At 39.6% G+C, this 20,089-nt stretch overlaps 1 protein-coding gene across 1 annotated transcript in view; it reads right to left on the bottom strand.

Annotated features, from left to right (window-relative positions):
• LOC126376208 (GAS2-like protein pickled eggs) overlaps positions 1-20,089 on the bottom strand; it is a 140,606-nt gene that overhangs the window by 20,135 nt on the left and 100,382 nt on the right. The window contains exon 3 of the mRNA XM_050023461.1: positions 4,732-5,295. Within this exon, the coding sequence (XP_049879418.1) occupies positions 4,732-5,295 (564 nt within the window). The remainder of the gene's footprint in view (positions 1-4,731; positions 5,296-20,089) is intronic.

The following is a 20,089-nucleotide window of genomic DNA, read 5'->3' as shown; positions in this document are numbered from 1 at the left end:
TCGAGAGTCCGGTGCCCAGGATTATAAGCAGCTGAACACGAATACGTTGTCTTTAGTACCAACATACCTCGGAAACTCTAAAATGTCAATCTTACCGAGTGCCGCATAACGCGTAAGTGCGAGTAAGACAGCCAATCCGCGCGTGCTCCCTCACTCCTAGGCGGCTTACGGCCATTTAAACTAAAGTAAAACCCAGAGGGGGTGAGGTAAATCTAGCTTGGCGCCCGGTACAAATTGGTGCGGGGCGGAGGATGGCCGTTCTATACGTAGTATTGTTCTAAATTATATGCTGCCAGTACAAAAAGAGAATACAATGTGAAACATAATGTATAAGGTCTATAAACACTGGACTTTATAAATAGATTCTGATGATTTTTTTACCAATATAACCAAATAGAGAGAGCCCAAATTTGGTCCCGCTACTTAGATAGAAAGGGTCACGCTACATTGGTCGAAGATCTGGTCTGCCATATCGAGGGTTGCAAGGCCGACCTAAAAGATGGCGAGGTGAACGATTCAATGGAAACTGCCAAGGTTCTAGAACTTTCCCACGATATTTATTGGAAACTAGTAGGTTAGACCATGAAGTGAGTAATACATAACATAAGTTCACGACTATAATCCCGATTGGGGTAGTCAGAGGTACATCTATCGCAAGATGTTCTGAGGACCTGCTCCTAACTGAGCTTTCTGTTAGAATAACGTGATAGGTGGTGAGCCGTATCGCCGTCTGTAATAGTCGAGCCAACTGTGTTAGTGAAAACTGCACTTAATATAAATTAATAACTCATTGGCGCAAGTCCAGTACCGGGGTTCTAACTGGCGCTCCTGGTTTGAGAAGCAAGCCGGTGTAGGTACCACAAGACCAATAAACTATACTAGAAAAGTTGCCACTGAAACACATGCCAATGAAGCGCCAGAGACGAGCGCTTCTACTAACTCAGACATATTGCTTTGTCAGTTATCAAGAAATGACCGAGAAGTAGCTGTCAGCCGTTTTTTTATGTTATGTTAGTGGGCTCTGTTTTCCGCATTTAGACTCTAAGATGGCTGTTAAGATCGCTCGAGGTGGATATTATGTGCGAAACTCGTGTGTGATCTTAACATTGCCCAGGGTGTACGCCCCTGAAGGGGGCAGGGCTATGCCGGCGAGGACGCGGACGTACTGTGTAGGACTTGATGGTAGGCGCCCTGTAGCCCGAGTTCGCACTCCCCTGGCGTGCGCGTTTCGGCATTTCCTGGTGATTGTTGGTGAGAATCCCTAGCGAGATTAACACCCCAGGACCCTCTACACTACCACCCAAAGCACCCCTCAGCCGTTCTTTATTTACTTACTAAAATGCTTTGATGGCTATACATATAACTCTTGTCGTTAATCCAAATCATGATTTAATTTCCTTTTCTTGGACGTGGCTTATTGTAGATTTGCCACAAATGGCATTAACTACTTGGCCGTATAATTTAATTTCCAAAAGCACTCAAATAATAACAAAACCCAATAACTTCACATACCGAGAAGTCTTTTAATAATATATTTTTTTACGACCGATCTAACATCTCTACCACTCTATTAGCGACAAAATCACAGGTTCTGAGCTTAATTATAAACCACTCAACACTAGATAAGGGGGCTATAAAACAAATAACCAGCTGCCGCTTCATGGGTTACGCTATCTTCCTAGACGCGACAAATACCGCGGGTTTCGACCAATAAAGCAGCGAATGCTTTCTATGTAGAGAAGGTCCGTATATCTATGTAATCTAATTTTATGATTGCCTTATTCCATATCCGTTCAATGAAAAAGTGTAAATTCAAAGTCAAAGTCAAACGTTCACATGTTCATTCAAATATTCTTAAATTAATTCAATTTCAATGGTGAAGAAACTGACATTAGAACGCCATATTCGTTATCGCGATAAAAGTTACAAGTGAAAAATTAAACAACCGGCCAAGTAGTTCTTAAAAAAAAATATGTCACGTGATTTTTGTCGCGTCGCGCGCGATATGTACGAACTTATGTTGCGTGGGCTGCTCTGAATAGCACACAAAACAATTTTACTTGCTAAACACAGTGATTGAAGCGATAACATCCATTAGTGTACCACCACATTTATAACATCATAAAATATAAAATAACTATGTAAATACAACACTTGCATGGGAATTGCCACTTTAGTATTTATTTTAATACTAAATAAAGCAAATAAACGGGATTTTACAGCGACATAAATGAATAAGTAATCGTAATTGATAGTTAATCATTTGCTTACATAAACAGCCTTTATGCATCCCACTAATAAGAGAGCTTTTCCATAATGATCAGGAATAAAAATAAACATAACATAGCATCACGTCTGTATCACAAAAGGGGTAGGCAGAGGTGTACAGTACCTATACATGTTGGTGACATCGTAACAAATAGTGAGGGGGATGATTCAGACCATGATTCTGAGTTGATATCAAGTGGAATTTCTTGTCGGAAAATTCATGAAAATTTTAGTGTTCTTTTTTTAATTATTTTCAGTTCATGTATAAAAAATACTATGGTTTGGTATGGGGTAAACAGAGACTATGGAATTCCATTTCCTTCGATCCTGCCAGGAGCGGATCCAGCTTTTATGTCAGGAGAGGTCACCAGGTCACAGACAACCTATGGATCATCCCATGTTCCTGACACACTTCTCTTGCTTCCTCCACATTAGTCAATAGCTTCATACACGCACACCGGTTCAGAGTAGATCGTACTAAACCTACTATTTAATATTTATTTTATTATTCTATCTCAGTCTAATTAGTATAACATATATTTATACCTATAGCACAATCTTCGCAAATACCAACAGTAAACAAAAATAAGTTCGACATATTTTCTCAAGTGTAGCAGCTTAGTCGAGCCTGAGCTTAAAATGCAAGTAAAACGACAAACATACGACAATTCAACAATTGCACCTGTCGCATATTATGCGCAAGCGCATAGTGATGCCAACCTTTTGGCTACTATCGATAGTACTGAAATGTTAGCAGATGCATATTTCCAATATGTATTATACGATCCCGAAGGACGTAATATACGATCCCGACGACCGATAGAGGCGGCCAATCAGCTCGCGACACCAAACACTTCAGGACCCCGATACCGACCCCGCCGACGTGGTCGACGATTTCCCTCAATCAGCGCTTATCGCTATCGACCCACTAGGGTCGATTAATTCTTTCCAATATGTTTCCTCTCAGACGACGCCCTGAGACGAGGTTCGCGCCCAACTGGGCACCCTCACGCCTGTTGTCTTAAACGTTGTACCGCTGAGCCATTAGCGCTCCCCATTTGTCCGGTCAAGTAATTAATGCCATCTGCGGCAAATCTACAATAAGTCACGTCAAAAAAAATCTTAGCCCATTTAATTATCATACGTATATTTTTTACGTGTGTACAAGGCAGGATGGTCCATTCTGACAGCGGACATTCGAACACGGCAAGGCTTCTCTCGTAGCAAATTGTTGTCTTCTATCGTGTGGTTTGTCAGGTGGAGTACCAACCTCATCAACCCTGGTGTCAGGGTTACTATTGAGCCACCAAAGGCTCCTGACATAGCTCATGTAACGACTACTTACTTACATCAGTAAGTACTAACCGGGACCAACGGCTTAACGTGCCTTCCGAAGCACGGATCATCTTACTTTCGGACAATCAGTGATCAGCCTGTAATGTCCTTACCAAACTAGGGATCACAAAGTAATTTTTGTGATATGTCCCCACCGGGATTCGAACCCGGGACCTCCGGATCGTGAGCCCAACCACCACTGGACCACGGAGGCCGTTAAGTTACTAAACTGCCGATAATGAATCTAAAGTTACTATCGATAGTTGGACAACACTACAAGCGCATGGAGGCAAGCAGGAAACGCATGCGCACATATTTTACATACATTATCGCGGATTAGCGTATGTTCTACTTCACACCTTGTACAAACGTTTTATTATCCAGCCATTCAATATTAATACTTCAACTAATTTAATTAATATCCTTTTTAGGCATCTTGTCACCATATTGTGCAGATTTTCTTGATTGGACTACTTTATTTTGTATTATTTTTTCAATAATTATGTTTTTTATGAAGTTATTATGTAGGTAGGTGCCTACCTACTTTGTTAAATTTATTCTTATAATCAAAGTAATAATGTGATTTGCCTCGGGAAATGTACAAACCAGTGACGATTATTGTTATTGTGATTTAAGTTTAACAAGGTTTTGATCTTGATCCAAAATAAACTTTTAATCAGGAGGGGTTAAAAACGCCACATCGAAGCAATTCATCTAAAAAAGCAATATTGCTATTTGAAATTTGTTTGCATTGCGCACTTATTTTATTGCATTATTGCTTTTTTAGATGAATTGCTTCGATGTGGCCATTTTAACCCCCAGTTCTCTCAAATAGGTACCAAAAAATCGATAGAAGACGAATTTTCTTGTACAACCAAACCCAAACAAATTGGTGCTAGGTCTGTTTTTATGATGGGGATAATGTCTGCAACTATTCATCTGATAATTTATTAGAAAGCTATAATATCCTTGAGTAGAACCGGCAACAGTTTATTTGAAATCTTATCATATCCTTCGTAGGACTTAGTACCAAATTGGTGCAAGTTATCTTCTGATTACTGTAGCTCTGCCCACCCTCAAAATGACGGGCGTGAGTTTATGTATCTATGTAATAAACCAAGAACTCACCCTGACGAAGATCAGCAGCCTCGTGTCTCCAATCCTGTACTTTCCTTCAGACACCCTCACCATCGGGAACTGAGTGGGGCACGAGCATCTCTCCACCAGATCCCTGACTCTCTCATCCAGACTCCTCAAGTCATTCGTTACCAACTGCGGTTGAGGACCGAGGGGAACCAAACCAAGTGCAGAATCGTCAGGTCGCAACTCTTCTCCTGCTAATTCTCTTTCTATCTGCCTCTCCATTTGGACTAGAAGAGGAGCTGGCATGCCAAGAACCGCGCCTTTTCTGGCCACTTCCAAAAGACACAAGACAACATGCTTCTCGTTCTTTCGAAGGCATAGGTCATCGGTTTCGAAGAGTAGACACTCAAGGATGCCAAGAGCTTTCCGACACCAGTCGATGAAATTGGACAAGTTGTCTCTTGCGAAGAACGTGCCTGCCTTGGCTGCTGGTAGCATGTTCACGGGCGGTCTGGTGCGAAGAGCTCTGGCCAGGGTGAGGGCGTCTTCGGATTCCGGAGCTGGTGATTCCAGGATCAGACGGGCCGAATCTCGGACGGCGTTTGCGTGCTGCAACAATGGAGAAGAGGAATGTAAGTTTTTGATCATTTGTAAAAGAAAGCTTTTTATCTACACATAGATTCGCGTTTGATAGGTGACGATGATTTGACCTTTTTTTACTTTGGGAAATGCGTTAGGCATACAACACCGCCCGGGGGTGGGACGTGGTTATGTGGGACTCCCCGGATATCGCCACCCGGTATACCCACTAAAAACTAACGGTGTTCCGTCTTGTCCTAAGTTACCAGGACGCTGAAACATACGAGTACTTCCGCAACGATGATTTGACCTTTTTTTTTTTGTAACGAAGGGGAAATCCTCATGGATACCTCGCCGCCCGGGGGAGTGACGAGGTTATGTCGGACTCTTACCGACTAAAACCCCTCCGATGGCCCTCTGCTGCGCATGTCGGGAAGCTCCGGTGCTTCCCTCGCGCCTGCTATAAAAAATGCGCGTCCCGGGGTAGGTCCCCACCCCTACGCCATCCCGCATTTACAGCAACGCGAGGCCATGTCGCGTTGCCGTCCCTCCCGGAGACCGTGTGTTGAGCGGTTCGGGCCCCCGCCCTTACCACCCACGATCTCCAGTGTCCCCTTTCAGTCGCCTCTTACGACAGGCAGGGGGTACCGTAGCCCTATTCTTGCACCCGGTGCTACAGGGCGGACTCGGCTAGACAGCCACGGCTACTGCCGCTACCGCGCGTCGCCGACGTCGCCTTCTCCGGGCGGGATCCCTCCTCTCCCGATCTCGCTCCGCAGCCTCCTTCTGGGTCATGACGGACTCACAGAAAGTGACCATGGCCCTCCAGTGACTTTCTCCCGACAACATAGCCGCAACTACTGCTGGGGGAGAAAGATCAGCCCCAATCGTTGAGATCAGGGTGCGTCGTTCCGTGTTCCACGCCGGACATTCTTCCAGCGTATGCTGGGCATCATCCTCATCGTCACTACAGTGATGACATTGCGCTGATGTTTCGCGACCAATCCTGTGTAGATAGTGACCGAAACAGCCGTGTCCGGTGAGCACTTGCGTCAGCCGATACGAGCCGTTCCAGCACTTATCCATCCACGGGGCAAAAGATGGAAGTATTGCCCCGACGACTCGCTGTCGTGAGGGTCGTGGCCCTTCGAGTCGCACTCTCCATTCCTCGAGCGCTTTTAGGTGCTCGTGCTCTTTGAGCCTCTCCACAGCATGCTGAGGCTCTCCTCTCTGGCGGATGCTGCGAGCAAGATGGTACGTTCGCGCATCCATGTCCGCCAAGATGTCTAGAGGCGGGCATCGGGCCAGGAGCATAGCAGCCTCGTATGATATCGTGCGATATCCCCTCACGATTCTGATGGACACTCTCCGCTGTAAACTGTTAAGTTTGTGCCGTTGGTCGCTTGTCAGGCTAGAGGCCCAAACAGGCGCACCGTAGAGTGCCATCGATCGCACTACTCCGGCATAGAGGCGCCGTACTCCCTCTCTCGGTCCACCGAGATTGGGTAGTATGCGATGTAGTGCGCCAATCACCTTCTCGACTCTGGTGTTCAGGCGATTGTGGTGTTCCCAGAAATCCCACCGACCATCCAGGATAAGGCCAAGATATTTTATGTGCCTACCAACCCGTACTTGAGCATCGCCGACGCGAATCGACGAGTCTGGTGGTTCCTCGCCCCGTGAGAGGTTGAACGATGATCTAACCTAACCTTGAAAGCTTCAAGATTACAATGTGAAAGTGCAGCTTCTTACTTCATTACCTATTAATCTACTGTAGCCTACCAAATTCAGTACGTCACTACGTGTAATGCTGTTGTTTCAAATAGAGAATTGTGTCGTAAGCACTCGTCAACAGCGTCAACGTTATTAGAACCAACTGGGAGGTAGAAATTCTATATGCATATGTTGTATGCTTATGCAGTAATCTTTGCTGTACACACAGCCAGGAAAACGGGATAAACAAGCCTAAGCGCGGAAATTTGTAGGACACCATTAACACAATCCCATTTCCTGGATTAATTCTGAATTATTCCTGGATGCTTAAAGCTATGAACAATTATTTTTCTGGTTCTATCGTGTTGGTGTAAGACCAGCAACCAAAGTCAATATTGAGCCACCAAAGGCCCCTGACTTGGCTCATGTAAAGACTACATACTTTAGTAAAAAGTAACTGATTTCACTAGTTGGACATTACTCTATTGCAATCCAAAACAGTTTTCCTTTTCACTCAAACACACTCATACATACATCAAAATCTGAGTTCAACGGTTTCAGACCCTCGTAATTAGCATACGAAAGTTCACAGCAGAGTCCATAGCTTGTGCAAATCATTGTGCACAAATACCACATGCTAATATGCGCGGACGCATTGCGCAGTATATTAGCATACTACATAATACCCTATTGGTTGACATTTTGAGCTGGTTCGTCGCCAATTTGCTTGGGGCATTCGATATAGAATGACGATAAGACAGGTTGAGATTGTAGATAATAATTAAGATGCTTAATCAAATATTCGGAGAGGAAGAGATGGGAACCATCGGTACGGTAATGCAGGACGGAAGGGGCAAGTCACAGGGACTGAAACCTGGAACCTGACAGAGGGCAGCAGTAACTGTCAGTACTATTCAGAGGCGGAGGACAGGAGTCCTAGTATGGCTTTGAAATAGATTACTCTGTGCGCCATCTCACTCGCGTCAGTGGTCATTATTCTGAGTTAATATCAAGTGGAATTTTCCATCCCCCTCAGTATTCGTTGCGATGTCACTAACACTGTATACAAGGCAAAGAGTGACAAGTACTAGATATCGAAGCATCCAATCGAGAGAGCATAGACATAATGTAATTATGACGTAGGGAAATTAGGGGTGGTATTAATAAATTAATCTCAGCTGAAACTGCGCTCAAGATTACGCTCAAGTCCCTGTTTTTATATAAGAACTGTCACATTGACATTATCTTGAGGGCAATCTCAAAGCTGAGATTAGTTTATTAATACCACCCTAAGATTACTTAGGAATTAAGTACGTTTTTATTTAAGGTTACTATGTAAATTAAGCAATTAAGTTTTTTTTTGTACGCTATCTATATTTTTATAAGGGATCGTGGTTTGTAAAGTCCCTCATTGGTAGGAGCTTAACTAAATAACTTATTTATAATAAATAAGTGAAGAAATTAAGTTTACTTAGTACCCTTTAAAATATTTCACAAATTCCATGTCAAGGTCTTGGTGTTTGTAAAACCCCATACTCCGTGGCTTACGCACGAATTCACAGTTGTAAGGTACACGATTTACTAATCGCTATTTTGATATTTATTGTGCTAAGTATTGGATTGTGATCAGTTTATAAACTAAGCAAATGTACCTATTATTGTAATTCTAACAATAGTGGTCATGAAATACTCTGTAATTATTCCAATACTGAGTAGGTCCTCTAATATTAAGTATATTTATAGTGCTTATATTTTATTTTTGAAGTTTACACGTAAAAGAATAAAGTAATTAGTTGTATATTGGCTTCTTAACAGTTTTCGTATAAGTATTTAAAAAAAAATACAAACGCTTATTTTATGCTTCTTAAAATATTAATACACAAATAACAAATCGCATTCTTATTTTGTAAAAATTAAATATTTAAAAATGATTTAAAAAAACGAAACTACTTATTGGATAATTATCGTTAAATGATAAACTACCATATATCTGACATTATATTTCATATTTTATTGTTACAACTATCAAGTAGCCAATTCAAATTCGAATACACAATTTTGAATTCCGAACTAAGTAGATTATTTATTGATGAAACAATAAAGTAAGTTCGTCGTTCTGAATTCAAATTCTGATACACAATAAACCTAACAATAGGGTATTAAAATTTGCCTAGGTCAATAATAAATTAAAAAATGTTAAAAAATCTAGAAATATAAGCCCGTCTAACATGATCAGAAATCAAACTCATTTCACTTTTCGACTAATTTTCTAATTTTATTTATGAATTAAGTAACAATGAGTACGACTTTTGACCGCTTTTATTGATGACGTCACAGGACAGTATTTCCATACAAACTCCAAAGAAAACTTTCGTTTTGACGTTTCGTAAAAAGTATCTTATTTGACTAGGTAGTGAAGTAGCCAATGGATGCTAATGGAAACTAGTATTTGTACGTGTTCCGAAATGCGACGACTGCCTAGGGACATTAATAAAAAAAAAGCAGTGAACCTTTGGTGTAAGTACCTAATGACTACTAAAGTAAAGATCGACAGGTCAAATTTTTTTGGGTAAATTGTTTCTGTGACGCTGTATAAGTTATGTAAACCTACAATTTATTATATTGATTTATATTCATATTAGAGATTACAGTGCAGTATGATTATAAGCTTCTACATAATGGTTAATAGCCACAATTGGTACCTACTAATATCATAATGGATTGTTGGACTTATTATTATCGAAGCGAGAATAGCAATTATGTCTCCAGTGGACGGAACAGCCACGCCTATCTTCTTTATTGGTCTGGTCTGGACTTCAAATGATAGGTACTATTTACAAAACGTCACCAATAAACGTCGTCAAAGAGAAAAAAATATTTTCCTCACAAGAGTGTTAAGGACGTCTCGTATGAAATACGTGAGCATTGGTCATTAACCCCCGACGCAAAAACGACGGGGTGTTATAAGTTTGACGTGTCTGTGTCTCTGTGCGTGCGTGCGTGCGTGCGTGCGTGCGTGCGTGCGTGCGTGCGTGTGTGCGTGCGTGCGTGCGTGCGTGCGTGCGTGCGTGCGTGCGTGCGTGCGTGTGTGTGTGTGTGTAAATGTGTATGTGTGTGTCTGTGGCATCGTAGCTCCCAAACGGTACTTGTACTCTTACTTAATACTTTTTGATAAAATATTTTTGTTAATGTTAACACATTTGGTGTAGAGTTTCGGGTAGTTGCCTGGCATCTAGCAAAACCTCACATAAATATTTAAATGCTTTACCGTTTTTAATAAACATAAGAAATAATATAAAACGATACATCTGTGCTATGCTACGCAAAACATACTTCAAATCAAATGTTTACAACAAAAAAATATTCTAACCATAAGTACTTAGATAATCTAACTCACAGTGAAATAAATTCAAAGTATCAAAGCTTAAGCAACAACAGACCCGACACCCAGTTTCGCCCGGAGACACAACGCAAATAGGCATTAAATGGAGTGACAAACTGCATATAGGTACTCTACCAAGGTCTGGTAATGAGCCGAGAACAGCTCGACCGTTTGATCTGTGATTAGCACTGGACGTTGATTTATATCTCTAAATATAGCTATAGGTGATGTTTTATTACTTTTGTATATACACTAGACTGGTATAGAATAAAAAATAAAACTGTGTATAGAACGGTAATTCTCCGCCCCGCACCAATTCGCATGGGGCGCTGACCTAACCCCCTCTGGGTCTTACTTTAGTTTTTCTTCTTTACTTAAAATGGTCATTAGCGCTAAGGAGAAAGGGAGAGAGCGCACGGACTTCTCTCTCGCACTTACGTGTTAAACGGCACACGGTAAAAATGAGAATTTGTATGGAGTGCTCGGGATTTGGGTTCCCAGGTTCTTACCCCACTGGGCTCCCTTATTTAATGTTGTTATATACACTTTGCACTTGGTTGGGTGAAAGCCCTCAGCGCTTACCATTTGTTAGGCTACCCTAGGTTAATCTACAATAAATTAAAAATAGTTATTTTTTTACACTAGCCTGGATTATCCCACTGCTGGGCAAAGGCCTCTTACTTTAGTCTTAAATAAGTAAGGAGTAAGGGAAGAGTGCGCGGACTGTGCCTCGCTCAGTGGTGTGCCGTTTCTGGAAATTCCCACTTAGGAATATTCCCGGCAGTAAAAAGCGCAAAAGTTATGTAGAAAGAGCTTTATTACCTAGCCTTTAAACAGACAAGACCAGCATCCAAGAAAGAACAATTTCAAAAGAAAAGCAGCCAGTATTCGTACTACATAAACTGCCTATATACGAGTACGTCCCACTGCTGGGCACAGGCCTCCCCTCAATCAACCGGAGGGGGTATGGAGCATACTCCACCACGCTGCTCCAGTGCGGGTTGGTGGAGGTGTTTTTACGGCCAATAGCCGGGACCAACGGCTTAACGTGCCCTCCGAAGCACGGAATCATCTTACTTTTTCGGATAATCAGGTGACTCAAGCCTGAAAAGTCCTTACCAAACAAAGATCAGTCTCACACAGTGATTTCGACAATGTCCCCATCGGGAATCGAACCCGGACCTCCAGATCGTGAGCGTAACGCTCTAACCACTAGGCCACGGAGGCTGTATTCGTACTAAAGAGTTTTTACAATGGGAACATTCCCACTATGGGAAAATTCTCGGGAACGGCACATTACTGGTCTCGCTCACAGTTACACGTTAGGCAACACACGGTAAGAAAGAGATTTTTGTATGAAGTGTCCGGTGTGTGCTGGTATACTAACAAATCGGAACATTTCTTTTCCAAAAGAAATAGCATTCTGAGCGTATGAGTTGCATTGGAACTGAGTGGCTTGCTATTGGATAATAATGACATTGATTGATGAAAATCGTCATTCACTAATTTAACTATATCTTCATCAACATTTTATGGACATTCATGCCGCGGGGCCCGTAATAATTTTCACCATGTCTTCTCGTTTCACATTTATTTACTTTACAAGATTACATAGTCAATACCAACAGACATGGCTGCATGAATGTCCAAGTTAATCTGGCAATAATCGTGATTCCAATAATCAGCGCGCATTAATTTTAATGCATTGAGTTGTCCAACGAAATGTTGTCATTACAACGATTACAACGTTGTTTATTATTGTTTTAAATTTGCAGTTTTATTGGAAACAAGACATCTTCGCAACAGCCAAAATTTTGCAGGCTTGCTCCACCTTGTACTTTTTAGTAGATAACAAACACAACAACCAACAACAACAACAGCACAACCCTTTAACAACCCTCTCCAACAACACAATACAATCTTCTTAAACGAGACCCTTGGCCTAGGCACAAAATAAAGAATAATACAACAACAACTTATAGAACGGTAACTCTCCGCCCGCACCAATTCGTATCGGGCATACCTCACCCCCTCTTGGTCTTACTTTAGTTTTTCTTCTTTATTTAAAATGGTAATTAGCGCTAAGGAGAAAGAGGAACAGCGCACGGATTTCTCTCTCTCGCACATAAGTTAGAAGGCACACGATAAAAATGAGATTTTTGTATGGAGTTCTCACCCTACTGGGAACCCTTATTTAATGTTGTTTTAAACTTGATACCTGGTTAGGTGAAAGCCCTCAGCGCTCACGGCCATCCTAGGTAAATCTACAATAAATTAAAAATAGTAACTTTTTTATTTTTAATACTAGCTTAAGCTTCCTTCCTTTTCCCTGTCCTGAGCGATCTCTCTCCAATCCGTCTCAAACCCGTCCAGTAGCGCAACGTGATAAAATTTTGTAACGGTCATTTTATCGATTCTGACGATATAATTATGTCGTTTTGTCGATTGGTTAGCACCAATCGATATTAGCATATGTGAACCCAAATAAGTCATGTCGTTCTGTCAAAATACGAACAAACTCACGTGGCATACATGATAGGGAAAAAACAAACTTATCGATTCCGACAAAATATATTGAATAGATCGGTAATTTTATCACGTTGCGCAGGCCGTCTTTCCATCGCTTTCTAGGTCTGCTTCTATAATTTTCTAATACTTATCCTCGTGAAATTTCGTTAATTGGTCCCATAAGTCTGTATCCATTCCCAAAATATCTAATCCAAAACTTTCCATTTCTCAAACAAAAAGAAAAGTTGTTGACTTAAAATGATATTTTACGATACCTTGATCATATTCATAAACTAATCGATTTTCACTTTTACCATCCCAAACTTTCAATTTGGTTTAATTGGCTGTACTATAAACCGCCCTTGTCCTAAACCAGTATGGCGGCTAACCGGAAATGGATTATTTTATTGACATTTCATTAGAAAGAACATTAATCAAAACATTATTTACAAACTAACGGATTTTACTTTCACCAAAACAGTATACTTAATGCTTTATTTCCGATTGATTTAAAAATAATAATTGAAAAACAGCTTCTATACATATGAAACTGCTTAGAGTTTTGCATAATTTAGAATTTTTCCAACAAGAAATAAACATCAACAAAAAGATAATTATTATAATTATTTATGGAGATTCCACATTGTCTGAAAGTAAGGTGATCCGTGATTCGCAGGGCACGTTAAGAAGTTAGTCTTGGCTGTTATTTACTTAATACTTAGTAATACAGTCGTTACATAAGTCATGTCAGGGGCCTTTGGCGGCTCAATCGTAGCTCTGGCACCAGGGTTGATGAGGTTGATCATTGGTCTCACAACCCACACGAGAGAAGAAGAAGAATATTTTTTTATTCTCCTTTATATGTATTATATTGTATGGGTTATGTGTATGTGTGTATGTATGTGTATGTATATAGAATATATAAAATATCAAATTTACGTTGGTATTAAATGTTTAATTTATCTATCATTATTTATTTATTTTTCTATTATTATTATTTTTTTTTGTATTCCACCATCCCGCGCTCCAATGCATAAACTCCTTTCACCCTAAGGTTGCCTGGCAGAAATCGCTATTTAGCAATAAGGCCTCCTATTGTGTTTATTTTATTCGTTATGTCTGTGTGCAATAAAGAATTATTGATTGATTGAAGAATTACAACTTAGTATCTTTCCATGGGCCCCAAGTGGAACCCAGCTCTTTCTTTTTTAATGAAGCGGTCATCACAAGGTTACATTTAAGTTGGAACATTTAATTATCGATCGAGAGTAATTTAATATTCTGCCCACGTCCATACGTAATGAGCGCATTACTGCAACACCGAGTTGCCTGATATTATTTTTGGCGAATGCATAATATAAGAATATGAATGTTTATGTAATTATACAGGGTGTTAGTGACATCATAACGAAAACTTTGAGGAATGATTCAGACCATGATTCTGAGTTGATATCAAGTGGAATTTTCCGTCGCAAATTCTGTTTTACTAGTTCATCTTGCGATGGACGTACGGTCGCGAACATTAATATGTATACACTTTGGTACCATGTCACATTCACTTTTTTGACAAATTGTACTGTAAGTCTCACTAAATGTCAAATATGTTAGTGCGACAGAGAACTAAAGTGTAAAGTGCTCATGACTGTACCTCTGACTACCCCATAGGGAGAGGTGAACTTATAGAAACATTCGACCATTTCCTGTCGATGCAACACTGAATCACCGATACAGTGTGGGTTAAGAAAAATCATCGTTTTCGATGCAATTTCTAAATGACTGATTATCAGTGTTACCTCATAAGTCTTTACACTGTACCCTCCACCTCAAAGTAACCGACACAACTCCCTATATTTACTACCAAACACGCGACTAAACTTACGTTCCAACTTGTACGATTGCTTAGAACACACTGATACAGTTTTCAACAAAGGTTTCGCTAGCTAGTTCCAAGCGTGTGCTTAGAAGCTGAAAGTAAACTTTTGTGGAGTATAGGCGCTGCCTACGCGCCGCCTTTCATGTATTGGATATAACACTTCCCACCGAAGAGTATGAAGCCATTAATAAATGTTGGGTCCTAATCTCGGAGGATGATTCATTGGATGCGCACGCGACTGTCTTCTCTACTATTGTTCCTCGAACACGTGTTGTTGTATGACTAAGAACATTTTTTTTTCTAGCTTATAGGCCTTTGTCTACATATCCCGCGATCTATCTCTTGGCCAAAAGCATCCAGTTCACCCTCATCAACGCTTCTTACGGCCAGCGGCCTCCTTGGTCCAGTGGTTGATTCGAATGTCAGTGGGGACATATCACAAAAATAACTTTGTGATCCCTAGTTGAGATGAGCTTATGTTAAATATTCATCAACTTCTTAATGGTTAAAAATCTATAAATTACGTTTCGACAAGCTTACAAAACATTGGGAATAATTTATAGTAAGTTGTCTTCTAGCTGAGTTTATTGCAACCTTTGACAGTTTTAGTTCGCATTTGGTAACTGGTAGAAACTGCTGGCAAAGTGTGGTAATTAATTCCTTGTTCTTATGCATATTCAACAGGGCGTCTTAACTTAGTTGTTGGAAGACGCGGTTTCTGTGAAAACATTCACAGTTCGAGGCTGAGCTAGTTTTAATGATACGATATAAATAAATAGTCAATATACTTCTTGACAACCTATTCAAATGAGATACGACATCGTGAAATCGTAACTAATACTCAGAGGGATGATTCAGCTCTTTATTCTGAGTTAATATCAAGTGGAATTTTCCATCGCAAAAGTATAGAATTGAAAATAATTTTAAAATACATTCAAATCAGAAACTTTGCGACGGAAAATTCGACTTGCTATTAACTATTTATGGTCTGAATCATCCACCTAAGTATTCGTTACGAAGTCACTAATACCTTGTATATATATGTACGAAAATGGATAAATAATTCTGCGTCACCGCGGACCTTCTGCTTCCACAGTTAGTAACAAAACAGCGAAAGAAAAATCTTCTCTCGTTGTTAAGAGACCAGTTGATTAGGTAAATCTAGTTACCAACGTGGACGCAGGGATTTTTAAACTCATCACAGTACTCTCTATGAAATACAAGAGTATACGATAACTTTTGTTCCAGCACCAGCTAAAGTGAGACTTGTCAATTATTTCCCAGTTCTAATGCATATTCATGACAACGTAATAAGTGTTTGCTGCAACCCATTGCGCCACGCGCCGGCGTCAAATCGATTCGCGTCTCGATTCCATAGAGAATCGATTTAAAAATCGAGGTTAATTAGACCAAGGGCATCGCCTACACCTCATTGTTATCAATGATTCGATTATTCATGATCGATTTTATTGTATTATAGGTTTAGTTATGGACAATAAGTGGTTATGTTACATACTACGTGGGGACTTGTAAAGGCTGTACTATTCTTCTTCTTTTTCATATCGTGTGGGTTATGAGGTGGATTACCAACCTCATCAACCCCGGTGTCAGGGTTATTATTGAGCCGCCAAAGGCCCGGATATGGCTCATGTAACGACTACATACTTACATCAGTCAGTGTGTGAGGAGGAGGAAAAGACTTACATCAATAAGTAGTAACCAGAAGCGACGGCTTAACTTGCCTTCCGAAGTAATGTCTTTACCAAACTAGGGACCACAAAATATTTTTTGTGGTATGTCCCCACCGGGAATCGAACCCGGGACCTTCGGATTGTGAGCCCAACGCTCAACCACAGAGGTCGTCTTTCAATATAAATTGTTAATCAAGTATTTTATAATAACACTATAGGAAAGAAATGTTCGCAGATAACGTTCTGACGGCAACATTAAGACTAGCAAAATGTTAATTAGTACCTCGACGTAGTGAGATAAGTGTGTTGCTCGGAACTTGGTGAGAGAGGACTTCACACTTGTTGAAATATTGCAAAAACTAGAATCTATATAAGCCAGTAAGTAAATCTTACTGTACAAAACATTATAATAGATGTAACCGATGTTCAAATACAAATTAAAGAGATTTTGTAAGATTTAAAATTCGTATTACATATATTTAGTGATCTATACAGTAAGCTAAAGGAGACAAATGTCAAACTTATCGCGCACAGAAGAGGCAAGAAGATCAGACACGTAATATAAGACACGACGAATTTATTAAAAACATCATAGAAGGAAAGATAGAAGAGAGGAAGGAGAAGACCAAGAAGAGATTGCATGGAACAAATGGTCGTGAAGTCTTTGTAAGAACAAAGAAGTTAAAGAATTAGCCTTTGATAGACAAGAATGGGAAATGCTACACCGACGCGAGTGTTAAATGAATGATGACAGTGAACTCTAGTAAAAGTAGTCTAGTGTATTGAACTACATAGTCAAAAGCGGGTATGCAATAATGCAAACCCCTTTACACCAAGTTAACATTCATAAAGTTTATCGTGATACAAAAGAAAAATAAATAAAAACTATACAGTCGATTCGAAATGGATAGAGAGCTTTAAAAATACAAAAAAATATATTTAAAGCTGCAACATACAGAGTGCTACAGGCTGATAATAAACTAAGTGAGATACAGATTATTATAATGAAGCTTTAATGTGTAAAAATAACCTTAAATGCTGATGAAAATAATAGTGCAGACGCTAGAGCACGAAATGTTATAACAATAGGTATCAAATTAGAAATAATCTTTCGTTTTTGCTTATTTGAGACAGTTTTACTAGTTGTCAAGAGCAGAAATAAAGAAGAAAATAATTAGCTACTTATAATAATACATACTTACTGCAAGGCTCGTGTTAAAGAAAAAGTAGGTAACAAATCAATAAACTAAAATCAGAAACAGATGGAACATAATATAAAATAACAGCAGGAAAGAGATAAAGAACATCGTCTAGTGAAAAAGAGATGCAATATCTCTTTAGCAATAAAAGTATCGGAGATATATTATGTCATTCTAATCGTGCTATAACAAATAAGACATTCAAACTCAAAGATACCTCCACACACTTCAATATTAATTGACCACTTGTTATTGTGAATTTAAGTAAACGTACGTAAAGCGTCCAACAAAAACAAGCCACAATTGGCCAAGTACTAAAAATAACATTTCCTTAATAAAGTAAAAGTGAACAACAACAATAACAAGCTTTATAAAGCAATAACAATTCAGCACTTAGTCAAACAGATGAGAATACCCCTGACCCACTGGGGCCATAAGAAAATTCGATTAATATCGAGAATTTTATCGATACGTATAAACAGTAAGATGTCCGTACACTTGACTCGATTAAAGTTCGATAACCGGCGGAAGAGGCCGATCAGTTCAAGGTTGGTGCAAGTTTGTACATTTCACTTTCATCGCAACCTGAAACCAGCTTGCAAATGAGGGCTGAAAGTGAAAATGAGGGGAGGGAATGAGAATCATGATCGAAATACTGGTACTGGTAATGATGGTATCTTTGAAGATGAAGCCACATTTCAAAGAGTTAATGAACCATGTAATCAACATCGCAGTGTCACGGGACTCGGGCTTTAAACCACATAATTCGACCTTATGAGTTTGAATTCATGTTTGGATCATAGATAATTCATATCACGTGGTTTCCAGGGTTTATCCCCGGTTAATGGAAATAGGCTCGCCCCTATTTCATGGGACTTAAACAAAACTGAGGACGAGTGGGTGTATATACTATATACATCTACCTATCGTGATGCTATGTTAAGTTCATTAATTTATAAGGAAGTCATAAATGTGTCAAGACAGATGTATAGCAGAGTAACTAGCTCACTTCTCACTTAAAGCAAAAGCAAAGAGCAACAAATCTACATTAACGTAACTTAACATGTTTATTAATTGAGTACAAAATGTAAGTGTAAGTGTAAGCGCGGGTGAAAATTGTTACAAAATTCTTACAAAATGTAAGTGTAGGTTGTACGGCCGATGACTGACATTTGAACCGCAAATAAAATGCTTCTAAAACTAAGCTATAAATAGACACTAAAACTGCAAATCTTCAAAGCCAGTTCAACCGCTCTAAAGTTTAACAAGGTACTTTAGATGATCTCTAACAATCTCACAGGCACAACCTATATCATTGGTCTAAAATACCACCTGCAGATGCAATGGCGACCATAGCTATTGAATTAGCGAAACAATCAATCATTATAACTCTAGATCTTTGATAAGTTTTAAATTCCTATTGTTTATTGTTGGTACGGTTTGATGGATAGTACGGCCAACACAAGTTTAGATAGCAAGTGCGTTATAATGTAAATTAAGGATAAGTTTCTTGCCTTGGATTTCGAATATGTGATAGAGGTCTGTAGCATAAAAGTAAATCAAGCTGTCATATAATATTAAGATAAGTAACCATTTCAAAAACATGACAAACTTAACGAACTTGATTACATCTGCAATTTGACCAAAATAATGAATCATTTTAAAATGCTACCTACCTATCTTATCCGATCCATTAAAAGAATGAGTGGTATTAATTTGTTCAGAATGTTTCGGTTTTATATGTATTTTAAAAGACACGCAATCACACTGAAAATTTAAAAGAAGAATCGTAAGTATGCAAAATATTTCAGACAAATTCTTCAATTTCAACCTAAGGTAACATTCCAAAGACCCTTACCCATATCTTCCTTCAAAATGCCAATCCCATGTTATACCTAACATAACCAAGAAAACCGTCGCCAGACCCAACGTGACTGCATACCACATAAATGTCAACTTGATCAGGAAGTGACTCGTATCGAATCAATCGAAGTATAACTGCCTTAGACGAAACGCCATATACGGAGAAGGCTCGTTATGACAATACCAACATGATCCATGACAATCATAGAAGGAGATAACCCGCTTCCTGGCAAGGCAAGGCTGCGGCAAACATGTATGGACAATGTCAGGGTTGTATTTATGGTGGAGTCGGATAGAGACATGCAAATATACCGTATGAGGCATGCAGTCAGCAGTAGATGACCATAAGCAAGTAGTGTAAACAATTATGATAGCAGTACGGTCACGAGCATTAATAATGTATACACTTTGGTACCATATCACATTAACTTTTTTGACAAATTGAACTGTAAGTCTCACTAAATGTCAAACATGTTAGTGCGACAGAGTCCTAAAGTGGGTACATTATATTGCTCATGACTGTACCTACTGACAAATAGGCTAGTTTCCAACTAGTCAAATCAGTTACTTTTTACTAAACGTCAAAACGCGAAAT

The sequence above is a fragment of the Pectinophora gossypiella genome, chromosome 20 (assembly GCF_024362695.1).
Source record: "Pectinophora gossypiella chromosome 20, ilPecGoss1.1, whole genome shotgun sequence".
Lineage (NCBI taxonomy): Eukaryota > Metazoa > Arthropoda > Insecta > Lepidoptera > Gelechiidae > Pectinophora > Pectinophora gossypiella.
Note: the sequence above shows the minus strand (reverse complement) of the source record. Positions and strands in the feature narration are given on the sequence as shown.